Source organism: Lampris incognitus, chromosome 20 (genome assembly GCF_029633865.1).
Source record: "Lampris incognitus isolate fLamInc1 chromosome 20, fLamInc1.hap2, whole genome shotgun sequence".
Classification (NCBI taxonomy): Eukaryota; Metazoa; Chordata; class Actinopteri; order Lampriformes; family Lampridae; genus Lampris; species Lampris incognitus.
The window spans coordinates 10,666,374-10,679,359 of NC_079230.1; the positions used below are offsets into that span (position 1 = coordinate 10,666,374).

Sequence of the window (12,986 nt, forward strand, 5' to 3'; positions counted from 1 at the left end):
TATCTCCCAGGTCATTGGCCAACACAGTACTCAGCCAGTGCAGCAAGACTGATTTGACAAACAAAATGCAATAAAGATAACGCACAACAGAAAACAAAACAAACACTATACAACAAAACACAGCCGAGCACTTAAACACACAACTTAACACCAAGCAACACAACACAAGAGTCTAACACAGCCAAACGTCACTCTATCCAGACCAAAAAATAAGTTTCCAGTAAATTGAAATACATAAGCAGAGTCTGTTCCTCCGTGTGTGTGTGTGTGTGTGTGTGTGTGTGTGTGTGTGTGTGTGTGTGTGTGTTGCGGAGAGCACTTAAAGGGGGTAAAGGGGGTCAGCATGGAAAATTTGACGCGGGTCTGCGGAGAGGAAGTGAATAAGCCGTCTAAGTGTCAGCTGAGAGAGGAGGGAGACGGGAGAGGGAAGAGAGAAGAAAGGCGAGGAGCCCTCGCTGCAAGATGTCAGACCCAGCCTCGTGTCACACATGATTCATCCATCCATCCTCTTACCCGCCGTGATGAAGACAGAAACTATTTCTTTTATTCACTACACTCACTTACAAACTGGAGAAGCAGTGCAAAAACTCAAAGAATCTTCTCTCATCCATTAAAAAAGAACAACAACATTTAAAACACTTAAATAAATGTCAGTTAATGTGAACAAATGTAGACTTCTTCTACATGTCATGTGGCACAACTGGGAAATGAAACAATGAAAATCATGGATCTGTGGTGTGTAAATTGAAATGTTTGTCTGTGTGTGACTATGCATGAGTGTAATGTGTGTGTATCTTGAGGCCCATTAGTTATCAAGGCTCATGAGCAAGGCAGTCCCCCTCTTGATCCAGTGGTCTGCAGTTACAGCTCCAGATTTCAGATCCACCCCAACCACGAAGGATGCATGGCCGGCACCGCCCGCACGCACAGGGAAGTAGTAGCATGGACATACGTAGGTGCCTATTTATGCAAGCGTGCACACAGACACAGACACACATACATACACACACACACACACACACACTACAGTGAGTGCGACGGAGACACACAACATTATGTGAAATTGCAAGCCACATCTGGACAGAAAGACAGAGACATAGGGAACAACAAAGAGGCAAAAAAAAAGGAGAGGAAAGACTACAAAGGAAGATGGACAGCCAGACAAGAGGGAGGGAGCGAGGTAGGAAACATCAAGGGTGACTCACTCTTTGCCGTCTTCTTGCGGTTTTCCACAGGTTTGAAGTGGATGGTGGGGATGGGGCAGACCAGCTGCATGGGCTTGGCCTCCACCAGGCAGGCATTCTTCTTGTCCCAGCCTGCGCCCTCTAGGTACAAGCCCCGGATGAACACGCCGTCCTGGGGAGAAGGGTCGAGGCCGGGGGCAGGGAGGGCAGGTAAAGAGGTGGGGCAGGACAAGGACAGATGGGAGAGAGCGCATTGAGGGAGAGTAAAATGTGTATAGGTGTGGTCTGATCATGTGTGGTCAAGTGTGCATTTGTGAGAAAATGTGTGTGTGTGTTTGTGTAAGTGCGTAGCTGGTGTGAGAGGGCACTGGTGAATGAGTGTGCAGTTGTGTTTTTAAGTATGTGTGTAGGAATGTGAGAGGATCTGTGATTGTATATGTGTGTGTGTGTGTGTGTGTGTGTGTGTGTGTGTGTGTGTGTGTGTGTGTGTGTATGAGGTCGACTTGATGAGGTTCGGGTGAAGGAGAACAACACAAACAGCTGAGGAGTTGCCTCACCAGATAAATGGGAGCATTCTCCACCCTCATCTAAATTTGAATTGTAAAACCGATTTGGGTGAAAATAAAAATGGGACAGCTAGATTGAGGAATGACCAAAAAGAATGTATCCCGAAAATAACTTGTCAGGAAAAACCGGACTGAGCCAACGTTTATCTGGAATGAAAAAAAAAGTTACAGAGTGGAGGGATGGAGGGTGAATACTAATGGCCTGGGAACAGCAGTGCAAAGGCACTTTCATGAAAATGTGTGCGGTATCGAGTCACCTTGGGCGGGACGAGGAGGTTCTTGTCATCCACCGTGGCCACAGTAAACTCCCAGGACAGCGTGTCCACCGATACCTGTCAGAGCAATACAACACAATGTTGGCAGACAGCCACAGACACAAGTCTTCTTTATATTACTAACAATACCAATGCGGATAATAATATAAATTATACCACGGATAACAAAACTGCCACTACTACGACTATTACTAATAATAATAATAATAATAATAACACGGATAACAAAACTGCCACTACTACTACTAATACTACGACTAGTAATATTAATAATAACAACCCAGGATAAGCAGGATAAGCGGTTTGGATAATGGATGGATAATAATAATAATAATAATAATAATAGTTGTGATAATCACAATAATCTTTTCATAACATTTTTCAAAACCAGTAATATATATTCCAGAACATGATGTTTGCCATCACCAGGACAGAGTCAGAGCTATTACAGTTCATTTTAACAGCTCTATCACAATATTTAGCCAATACATGACTGACTGACTGACAGACAGGGTTGAAGATGTGTCTGTGAGAAAGACGTTCAGAGGTTGTTCGCTGGATAACAGTACGTGCTGTGGCTGTGGTGTTTAGAGGCTGTGGTTTGTTTGTGAGGCTTACATTAAGTAGCTGGAATAGTGTACAGTGGTTGGGCTTGGCAAGCACGCAAAGGGCAAGGTAAGAGGGTGTGAGGCTGTGTGCATGTGCTTGCAAAGGAAAGAGAAAAATAAGAGTAAATAGTGGGTGTCGACTTTATTTGTAGGAGTAAGTAGTGTCTATGTTTGTACTTATCTATCCATGTGTACATAAGTGTATGCATGTGTTTGTACCTGTGTGAACTTGTGTATTTGTGTTAGTGCTTGTGTGTGTGTGTGTGTGTGTGTGTGTGTGTGTGTGTGTGTGTGTGTGTGTGTGTGTGTGTGTGTGTGTGTGTGTGTGTATGTAGGTGAGCTCTCACATTGTGCTGTCGTGCAGATGACTGCAGTACAGCGGTGAGGAAGCCGGTGGGGAAGGTGAAGCCGGACAGCCAGAAAAGGATGGGGGGGTGGGCCGTCTCTGCCCAACGTGCAAACTGCTCCACTCGCTGGCACAGGTCCCTGGTCCACGATGCCAGGGGCTTCAAAGATGGGTACGCCTGCAGGGCCGGGGGGGGGGTATTGTTGAAGTTGTTCCACTGCAGTGGCAGCTGTGGGAAGCTACTTATCATGGAGTCCAGGCTCTAGATTTAAGTTTCATGTCAATATGAACTCCAGTATGCTTTTAATCTCCACCATGTACTTCTGTGTCAGATACCACACAGGAAAGGCAAGTATAACATATGTGGACAATTAAGTTTTCTATTCTATGTCCCACTTTCTCATCTCGTAAGAGTACTTAACAGTGAGTAACAATGGTATTTGACTCAGCCACTCAATGCCATCGATATACTTCATTGATTTATTTTGCTTGTGGTTAATGGTCTATTGTGCTACGGAGGTGTAGGCGCATAATTCTTGCTAAAACAGTCACAGATAGCAGAGATAACAAAAACCCTGCTGATGTTTAAATGGCTATTTTGAACACTTTTGCAAATCTGTTTTTGTAGGCAGTGTACTTCAGTGACAGACAGGGATGATGGGACAGAGAGTGTGTGAATCAACCGTCTACTCCTCAACCTGTCCGAGGATTCAAAACAACCCTTTTCTTAGAGAAAATACAAAGGCTTCTTTCCCTCTAAGTCATTCTACCCGAGCCACTGATCCATCATCCTAAAACATGAATGTCTTCATCACAAGTCCGTCATGTCTTGTTTTTTGCGCTCTACAAAGAAAGATGCCAATCATTCCCCAATTACTTCCTTGTTAACCTCAATATTTCCACATTTTGATATTCTCAGGCTATGTAGAAATTCTCTGATATATATCCTTAGAAATTCTTTTTCATAGAGCGTCCGGGACACATGGTGGTCTATTCCGTTGCCTACCAACATGGGGATCACCGGTTCGAATCCCCGTGTTACCTCCGGCTTGGTCGGGCGTCCCTACAGACACAATTGGCCGTGTCTGCTGGTGGGAAGCCGGATGTGGGTATGTGTCCTGGTCGCTGCATTAGCGCCTCTGGTTGGTCAGGGCGCCTGTTCAGGGTGGAGGGGGAACTGGGGGGAATAGCGTGATCCTCCCATGTGCTACGTCCCACTGGTGAAACTCCTCACTGTCAGGTGAAAAGAAGTGGCTGGCGACTCCACATGTATGTATTGGAGGAGGCATGTGGTAGTCTGCAACGGGTCCGGATCAGCAGATGGGGTGGAGCAGCGACCGGGACAGCTGGGAAGCGTGGGGTAATTGGCCGGATACAACTGGGGGAAATTCAAAAAAAAAATCTTTTTCAAGCATCCTGGAACTTCCTGTTTATGTTTTTGTGTTCTCTGCATTGAGAAACCCAACAAGTTAAATTCCTTGGATGTGCAAACGTACGCAGCCACCAATAAAAGCTGAAGTTGAACTGAACATGAATTGTCATTCCAGTGACACATCCCTGACTGAGCCCATGTACCAGCTGGAGTGTGGAGAGAGTTACTGTCATTGTAGACTTTAAATCGCTCCCATTCTTAGGCAGCAGTTACACCGACAATCTGGGGCACATCTCGTCTCCATTTTCTGTGGTTTTAGAATGCAAAATAAGGCATCTCATATGCGTGGGAGTGCTGCAGTGTGCTGTGTACACGTTTTAAATTTTGACTTGAGCCTTACTATAACTGGCTTTTGGTAGCATGGCATCAACTGGCCCATGACAGTGCAGAATCACATCCTGTTTATTGGAAAGAGCATTGAGGGAGTGATGGGTTCTGTGGTTTAAGCATTTCCTGTTTGTACGCTATGTAACGGACCTCTCAGAGAATCAGAACTGTGATCTATCTATCAAGCCTTCCATCATCAATAGTTGATGAAAAAAATAGACTGCAGTCTGCCTAACCCTATAAATAACTAATATTGCCAATGTGGCTGGTTATGGCTGACAACCACAGTGATAAAGTGAGAAACCTGACTATGAAGTCAGGGTCCATGGACTAGTTCACCACTCTGTCGGTGTGATGCAATCATTTTGCCACTGGATTTGCTTCAGGCCTCCTTACATGCAATTATGACCCTGCAGCTTTTCCTGTGGAAACCTAGTAGAGCTCTGGCAGCTGGCTGCTGCCATATTTGCTCATTGGGTGTTCAGGAATCAGGAACACTTTGTCATTTCACTTCACGCACTTGTGTCCATGAAATGAAACGAAATGCCATTTCCTCCAGCCCACAGCAGTACAACACAAAGACAAAAACACATCCAAAAACTACAACACACATATCCAAACTAACACATATACCCAAACTAAACAAAAAATCACTGTCCAAGGCAATGAACACAAGTCAGGATGAATGTCAGAACCGCCGGTCTGATTAGGCTAGCAGTTAGCTTAGCCTGCCCTGCTTCCACATCCTGTCAGACCGTCCTTGGCGTTTCCTCCTCAGGCGAAGCTCCAGGCAGGGGCCATGGTCCTGGGGCCCACCGTACGAAGCAGACCAGGCTCTCCCTGCCGATTCAGCACCAGCTCTCCCAGCCAGACACCCTTGACACACCTCCCCGCACGACGACCTCAAAAACACCACAGTCAACGCCAGCTGGGGCCGTCGCCAGACCGCCCTTGGTGTTATCGGAGCTGCCGGTCTGCAAGGGCTAACAGTTAGCTTAGCCTGCCCCGCTCTCCCAGCCAATCCAGCGCCAGCTCTCCCAGCCATCAAACGAAGACAAAACTTAGACGCAGATGTGGACAAAGACACTGCATGGACGGTACTGGTTGAGGCCACCGCAAACGTGAATTTGCGCGGCCATCTTCCCACCTTTGGGAACACTTTGGTTGGTCCAGATGAATGGTCAGAAGGGTGTCACAGGAATCTCCACTGCTAGAATAGCCCACTGACAGGACTCTGTCAGTAGACACATTTCAGCTCTCTGGCTCTGAGACAGAGATGGGACTGGTTGATTGCACAGCGCGAGGGCCTGGAAAAGCATTCACACACATAGGGAAATTTATACAAAGCGAACCCCCCTGCGCGCGCACGCACGCACGCACGCACACGCACGCACACGCACACACACACACACACACACACACACACACACACACACACACACACACACACACACACACACAAACATACAGATGCACTTGGGGACAAGTATACACACACAGAAACACAATACAGACATAGGAAAACACACACATGCATGTGCATATGTGCACACACACAAGACAAACGTGTACACACACTTGCAGACTCTGGAATTATGGGAATCAAGTCATCACGCATGCAATATAAACTTAATCACTTACATGCGCATATGCTGTACAGCACATAAACACGTCAGGACCTTGAGAAGAAACCAGATACGAGATGACCAGAGAAAGGGAGGCATGCAGGCCAAAATTAAAGCCATGAGACCTAAAGCACAGAAATAATGACAGGCTGTCAAGCTGAGGAGGAGGATAGAGAGATGGAAGGATGGAGGGATAGAGAGGGAGACTAGAAAGCTTTGTGAGGGGCAGCTCTTGCCCCTTGGACCAGATAAAGGAGGGAGAGAGAGAGAGGAGGGGAGATGAGAACACATTAGATCATAGATAAGAAAAGGAAGTGAGAGATGTGAGAGAGAAAGAAATGTAGGTCGAGGCAGTGAATAAATGGAGCACATAGAAAGCAAGTAGAGTGAAAGACTGACAAGAGTAAAATGAGCAATAGTCAAGACAACAAGTAAGGAGGAGGTAGACAGAGAGAGAGAGAGAGAGAGAGAGAGAGAGAGAGAGAGAGAGAGAGAGAGAGAGAGAGAGAGAGAGAGAGAGAGAGAGAGAGAGAGATGCCGTTTTCTACTTAACAAGGAGTCAGAACAATGAAAAGCTCAGCTGGCAACGGACATCCTAATAGTTGTCCAGTGCTTCTCCCATAAAGGAAACAGACAGAGAGAGAGAGAGAGAGAGAGAGCGAGAGAGAGAGAGAGAGAGAGAGAGAGAGAGCAGGTGAGGAGAGGGGGAGAGAGAGACAGAGAGAGAGAGAGAGAGAGAGAGAGAGAGAGAGAGAGAGAGCAGGAGAGGAGAGGAGAGGAGATCAGGGGGGGGGGGTTGAGCTCAAGCTGTAATAACCCCTGCAAAATGAGCTTGGGTCCTTCATTGGAAAAGTAGAGCAGGACAAGGAAGCTACACCAACATCAGTCAAAGACACTGGCTTTGTTCAGCTACTGGGGGCAGCCCTAGACTCCACCTGATGAGCCTGATGTGGACCTACTTACAAATACATATATGCACCATCACCACACACACACACACACACACACACACACACACACACACACACACACACACACACACACACACACACACACACGTCTGTGTGTATGCATCTATGCACAGCCAATAATGAGGACAGAATCCAACAACTGAATATAAACATAGGCTTTCCTGAATGTAAATCACACACACACACACACACACACACACACACACACACACACACACACACACACAGAGTCTTGTCTCTCTCCTTGACCCAGGCTGACAGGCCCCTGTGTTCTGTCCCCACAGTAAGAAGAGGCTCAGTGATAATGAAGCCAGAGTGCAGCACAAGGACAGAACTACAGCTGGAATCCTGCCAGACCCCCATGATTATTGTGTGTGTGTGTGTGTGTGCGCGCGCGTGTGTGTGTCTGTCCGTGTGCATGACACTGTGTTCGTGTACTTATGTGTGTTGTTAGTCCGTACATATGAGTGTGTGTGTGGCTGGAGAGAGAACAATGTGTGTGTGTGTGTGTGTGTGTGTGTGTGTGTGTGTGTGTGTGTGTGGGTGCAGCCAGGCAGAGTGATGGATAAATACACCTTTAATAACAGACCAGTGAGTCACAGCAGAGAAAGGCCCTCAGCAGTTTGACTGGGGGAAATAGAACAGATTAGAATAGAACAGATCAGCATGGACGTGAACAAAGTAGATCAGGACAGCACAATATAAGACGACAAAATAGGTTTAGAAGAGATCTTTTATTTCTGGGTTAGAGGACACGGAGTTGTTGTACTTATGATAGTGGAGTTCATTAAAGTAAACTATGCCCCGTGAAAACAAATAACTCAGGAACAGTTTATAAAACTCAGACTCTCTAGGGAAGGGACTAATAAAACTGATTTTTGTCTACAATGAAAACGGCATGCATAACAAAAGTGCATGATGAGCTGTGAACATGTTAACAACCCCATAATTACACCACCAAAGCTACCATACAATAGCACAACAATTTTGGCTTAATAACTCCATTAATAGACCATGATGGTGATAATAATTTTGCTGTGATCAGTCATGGGGATGTTTTGGAGTTCCATGCTTCAGTTATTCAGTTTTGAAGACTGCTGGTTTCTCTACAATGCTATTCACTGCTTTTAGTATATAGTTCACTTTTCATTCACCGCTAACCTTTTTTCCAAAGATACTCTCCTGAAAATACAGGGATGCAGTTACACAAGAGCAGATAACAACTGTGACTAGTGTGAAGTTTTGATGCAGGAGAGAGGGAACTAAAGGCAAAAAGGAGAAGGAAGGACACCTTTTTTTTTTAACCTTCTTTCTTCTGAAGATCTCTGGGTTTTTGAAGGATATTGTTAGTAGAGTGGATCTCAGTATAAATAGCCAGTGTGTCTATACATGCAACTATGTGTGCGTGTGTGAACGTCTAAAGCCCTAGCTAGGGTCTTGGCCAACAGATTCCTCCCAATATCAGAAGAAATTCTGCCACCATCCCAGAGCGGTTTTTGTCCTAACAGGTGCACCATGGACATGATTTTTACTGCTCGCCAACTCCAACAAAAAGCCCAGGAACAGAATCAACCCTTGTACATGACCTTCATAGACTTACAGCTTTTGATTCTGTAAACTGCCAAGCCCTCTGGCTAGTTCTCGGAGTACTATGACTCCTATGTGACAATATTTCAGTTAGAGTACTCAGCAGTTATGGAGATGAGACAGAGTCCTTCAAGGTCCACACTGGAGTTAAACAAGGTCGTGTCATTGCCCCAACCCTGTTCTCTGTCTTCACTGCCACCATCCACCTCATGGGTCCCAATCTGCCTCAGGAAATCAAAGTAATGTACAGAAGCAGGGCATCCGGGTGGCGTGGCAGTCTATTCCGTTGCCTACCAACACAGGGATTGCTGACAGTGTTACTTCCAGCTTGGTTGGGCGTCCCTACAGACACAACTGGCCATGTATACGGGTGGGAAGCCTGATGTGGGTATGTGTCCTGGTCACTGCGCTAGCACCTCCTCTGGTTGGTCGGGGCACCTGTTCAGGGGGGAGGGAGAACTGGGAGGAACAGCATGATCCTCCCACGCGCTACATCCCCCTGATGAAACTCCTCCTCCTCAGGTGAAAAGAAGCGGCTGGTGACTCCACATGTATCGGGGGAGGCATGTGGTAGTCTGCAGCCCTCCCCAGATCGGTAGAGGGGAGTGGAGCAGCGACCAGGACGGCTTGGAAGAGTGGGGTAAATGGCCAAGTACAATTGGGGAGAAAAAAAAGGGAACCCCCCCCCCCAAAAAAAGAGTAATGTACAGAACTGATGGGAATCGTCTGAACATTAACAGATTCAGAGCTAAAGGTAAAACCACCACCACATCCATCATTGAGCTGCAGTATGCCGATGACAACGCCTTAGTGTCCCTCATAAAACAGGAACTGCAAAGCATACTGGACGCCTTTTCAAAGGCATACAAGCAGCTTGGCCTGGCCATTAACAAGAAAAAGACCCATATCCTCTACCAACCCCCACCCAACAAAAATATGCCTGCTCTGCCCTCATCCATCTCTGCAGACAACACCAGACTTAAAAACATGGAACAGTTCCCATATCTTGGCAGCCCTCTCTCCTCCAAAGCCAACATTGACATTGAAATAAACCATCATCTCAGTTATGCCAGGTGGGCCTTCTCAAGATTGAGTAAAAGGGTTTTTGAAAACTGCGACCTTCAGGCCAAAAAATTATGGTGTACAAAGTGGCAGTGCTGCCCACCCTACAGTATGGGTCAGAAACCTGGACCACATACAGCAGGCAACTGAGGGCACTTGAAGCATACCAACAGCGATGCCTCAGGAAGATCCTTAAGATCAGCTGGGAGGATAAGCGCACCAACTTCAGCATCCTTGAGGAGGCTAATATGCCTACTATAACTGCCACCATCACACAACATCAGCTGAGATGGACTGGCCATGTCCTCCGCATGTCTGACTCTCGCCGCCCGAAACAAGTCCTTTACTCTCAGCTCGTGACAGGACGCCGTGCTCCAGGAGGACAAAAGAAGCTATATAAAGATAATATCAAGGCCCACATCGAAATGCTTGGCATCTATCTTAACACCTGGGAACAAGCAGCAAAAAACAGGGAGGCCTAGATACTAGCTGTCCGTGAGGGTGCTGGGAACTACAAGCATTACCTTACTGTGCTGCTGAAAACAAGTGCAGACTCAGGAAGGAGCGAGTTACTAGAAAGGCCAACACAAAATCCTCAACCACTTCTTCACGCCCTTGTCTATGTTGCTCCAAAATATGCGACTCCAGGATCGGCCTCTACGCCCACCTGAAGACCCACAACGACCTAGAAGGAGGACATTCATACTCATCCCCGAGTGACCGCTGATGATGGTATGTCTGTGTAGGTGTGTGTGTATTTGTGCGCCTGTGTGGCACCCAAATGAACAGATGGTTAGGTAAGAGACAGGTTCAACACCTTGGAAGGCCTGACAGCATCTCCCAAGGATAGGTCATACACATGAAACACTATCAAGCTCTTTTTTTTTTGCAGCCGTTTGACTCACAGACCTGGTCGCACCTGGAGTCGATTGCCCTAATGACCTGGACTGCTACTTAAAGGGCACTCTCTCCTCCAGTCAGTTTATTTCCCCTCCCTGTTAGGTTAAATCTGCACGCAGGGAAGCAACCCTCAGCCATGGGTAGAAGTTCACATGGCCATTACTTGATCTCTCTCCTGTTTTCTCCTTTTCTGGAAGACACCGTGGAACTGGAAGGCCAGAGATTGGGAATGAACTGTAGGAGATTGGGCCCAGGCTGACTTTTTTTCGCTCACATAAGTTCTATTTCCCCCTATTTACCCACATCAAGAGACTGTTTTGGTTACATTTGCAAACCCTGTCTCTCTGTCTCCTCGTTGCATGGTGAATTCATACTCTCATCTCCCTGAGTTGCCAAAATGTGTTTACGTATGATTGTGTTTGCATGTGCATGCGTGTGTTTGTGTGTGTATGTGTCTCCGCAGTACCTTCTCCCATAGAGGTGGTACGTGGGCATCGTAGATGCAGTTGAAGGTCTCCTCCAAGCTTGATGACATCACCATCAAACCTTTGATCCCTTTCTCCAAGTCTACCAGGGAAGACCTGACAGACACACAGACACACACAAAAATGTACAAAGAATAGAACATTAATCCCATTGGAGTGGCATATTTTGAAGCCGCGCTTCCAAAACTGAAGTGGTATGACGCATCCATCTGGCATTAATATAATTTACAGCTGCCAGCTGTGCCACAAAAAAAGCCCCAAAACACCGTTTCTGTTTTCTATCCAGCTAATCTGACCTTCAGGCCGCAAAGGAGACGTAGGGAGAATGCTTTTGGTTGCTTGGCTGCAGATGCCTGGATGGGCCAGAGGGGTGGCTGGAGAACGATGAGTCCCTGAACACTACACCGATCTACACCCACTATCCCTCGGGTAAGGGCGGCCTAATGAAGGCCTTACCCCGTGGACGCTCTGGCCGGGACCGGTTATGGCGAGTCTGGGATATGAACCTCCCGGCCACATGACGAGCGGACTGCAAGAACGGCGGTTTATTCCGCTCGGCCATCTATAACAATATTTTAAAAGGCATTTAGTGGCTGCAGCCACCTGAGGCAAGCTTGGAGAGGCTTCAGTCCCTGCAACCTTGAAGATGATTCATCAGATGAAGAGAATGGATTAATTTTTTCAACATTTTCGAATTCAGGAGCTTGAGTTAGATCTGGTTCATCTAAAAAGCACTTCTCTGCTGTTCATCAACTAAGTGACCTCTTCAGTCTGAAGATGACTGAAGAGGTCACTTAGTTGAGTGATGTAATGTATCTGTCAATAAACATTGTATCCAGATGAACTGATTCAACCTTCTTCGATGTTCTAACCTGGATCATTCAACATGCATCAAGACTCTTCTCTGCTATCGCTTTAAAGCATCTCTCACCCTCTTGTCTTTCTCACACACTCAGTCCCCCTCTTACTGTATTATTCATGTTGTTTACTTTATGTAAACTGCCTCTCATTACTTCATGATGTGGCAGAAATGCAGAAACACACCCACACATATAACTACACACACCCACACCCACACATGCACTGACACATACATTCCTACAGATTTCCTACTTGGTGTGCTGCACATCCAACCTCACCACCAACAATCCCACTGTGCCTGCTTGGCGATGTGCTAAAGCCACAAACAGCACCCACCCAAACAGACATCCACATAACCACACACAGGAACCGAAGCAACTCTCTTAATCAAATCCCCTCTATCGACACATCAGCTGTTCCACCTAAAGTGATGAAAACATAGCTGCAGCTCCTACATGATGGTCTGCAGCAGGCCATTGTATCTCTGGATCTCCTGCAGGAGCACCATATTGAGAGGGGAGGAGTTGTCTTGCAGGAGGGTCCTGGTGCCTTCATAGTCAATCAACGCAGGGATCTTCTCAAGCACGTCAGCTGACAGCTCCAGAACCTACACACATCAGAAGTGGGGTGGGCGGGTTGGGATGTTGTAGGAGGAGGAGGAGGAGGTCATTGGTACATAAAGAGGACAGCAATGATGAACTGCTATTAAACAGGTAATTACACTAAAAGCATATATTCCCGTAGTCATACTGTTGTT

At 46.7% G+C, this 12,986-nt stretch overlaps 1 protein-coding gene across 1 annotated transcript in view; it reads right to left on the reverse strand.

The window, feature by feature from the left end:
* Positions 1–805: 805 nt before the first annotated feature.
* dnah2 (dynein, axonemal, heavy chain 2) overlaps positions 806–12,986 on the reverse strand; it is a 223,342-nt gene continuing 211,161 nt past the window's right edge. The window contains exons 82-87 of the mRNA XM_056300849.1: positions 12,685–12,836; positions 11,350–11,464; positions 2,981–3,157; positions 2,008–2,082; positions 1,206–1,356; positions 806–960 (exon numbers count right to left, since the gene is read on the reverse strand). Coding sequence (XP_056156824.1) covers positions 806–960; positions 1,206–1,356; positions 2,008–2,082; positions 2,981–3,157; positions 11,350–11,464; positions 12,685–12,836 — 825 coding nt within the window. The remainder of the gene's footprint in view (positions 961–1,205; positions 1,357–2,007; positions 2,083–2,980; positions 3,158–11,349; positions 11,465–12,684; positions 12,837–12,986) is intronic.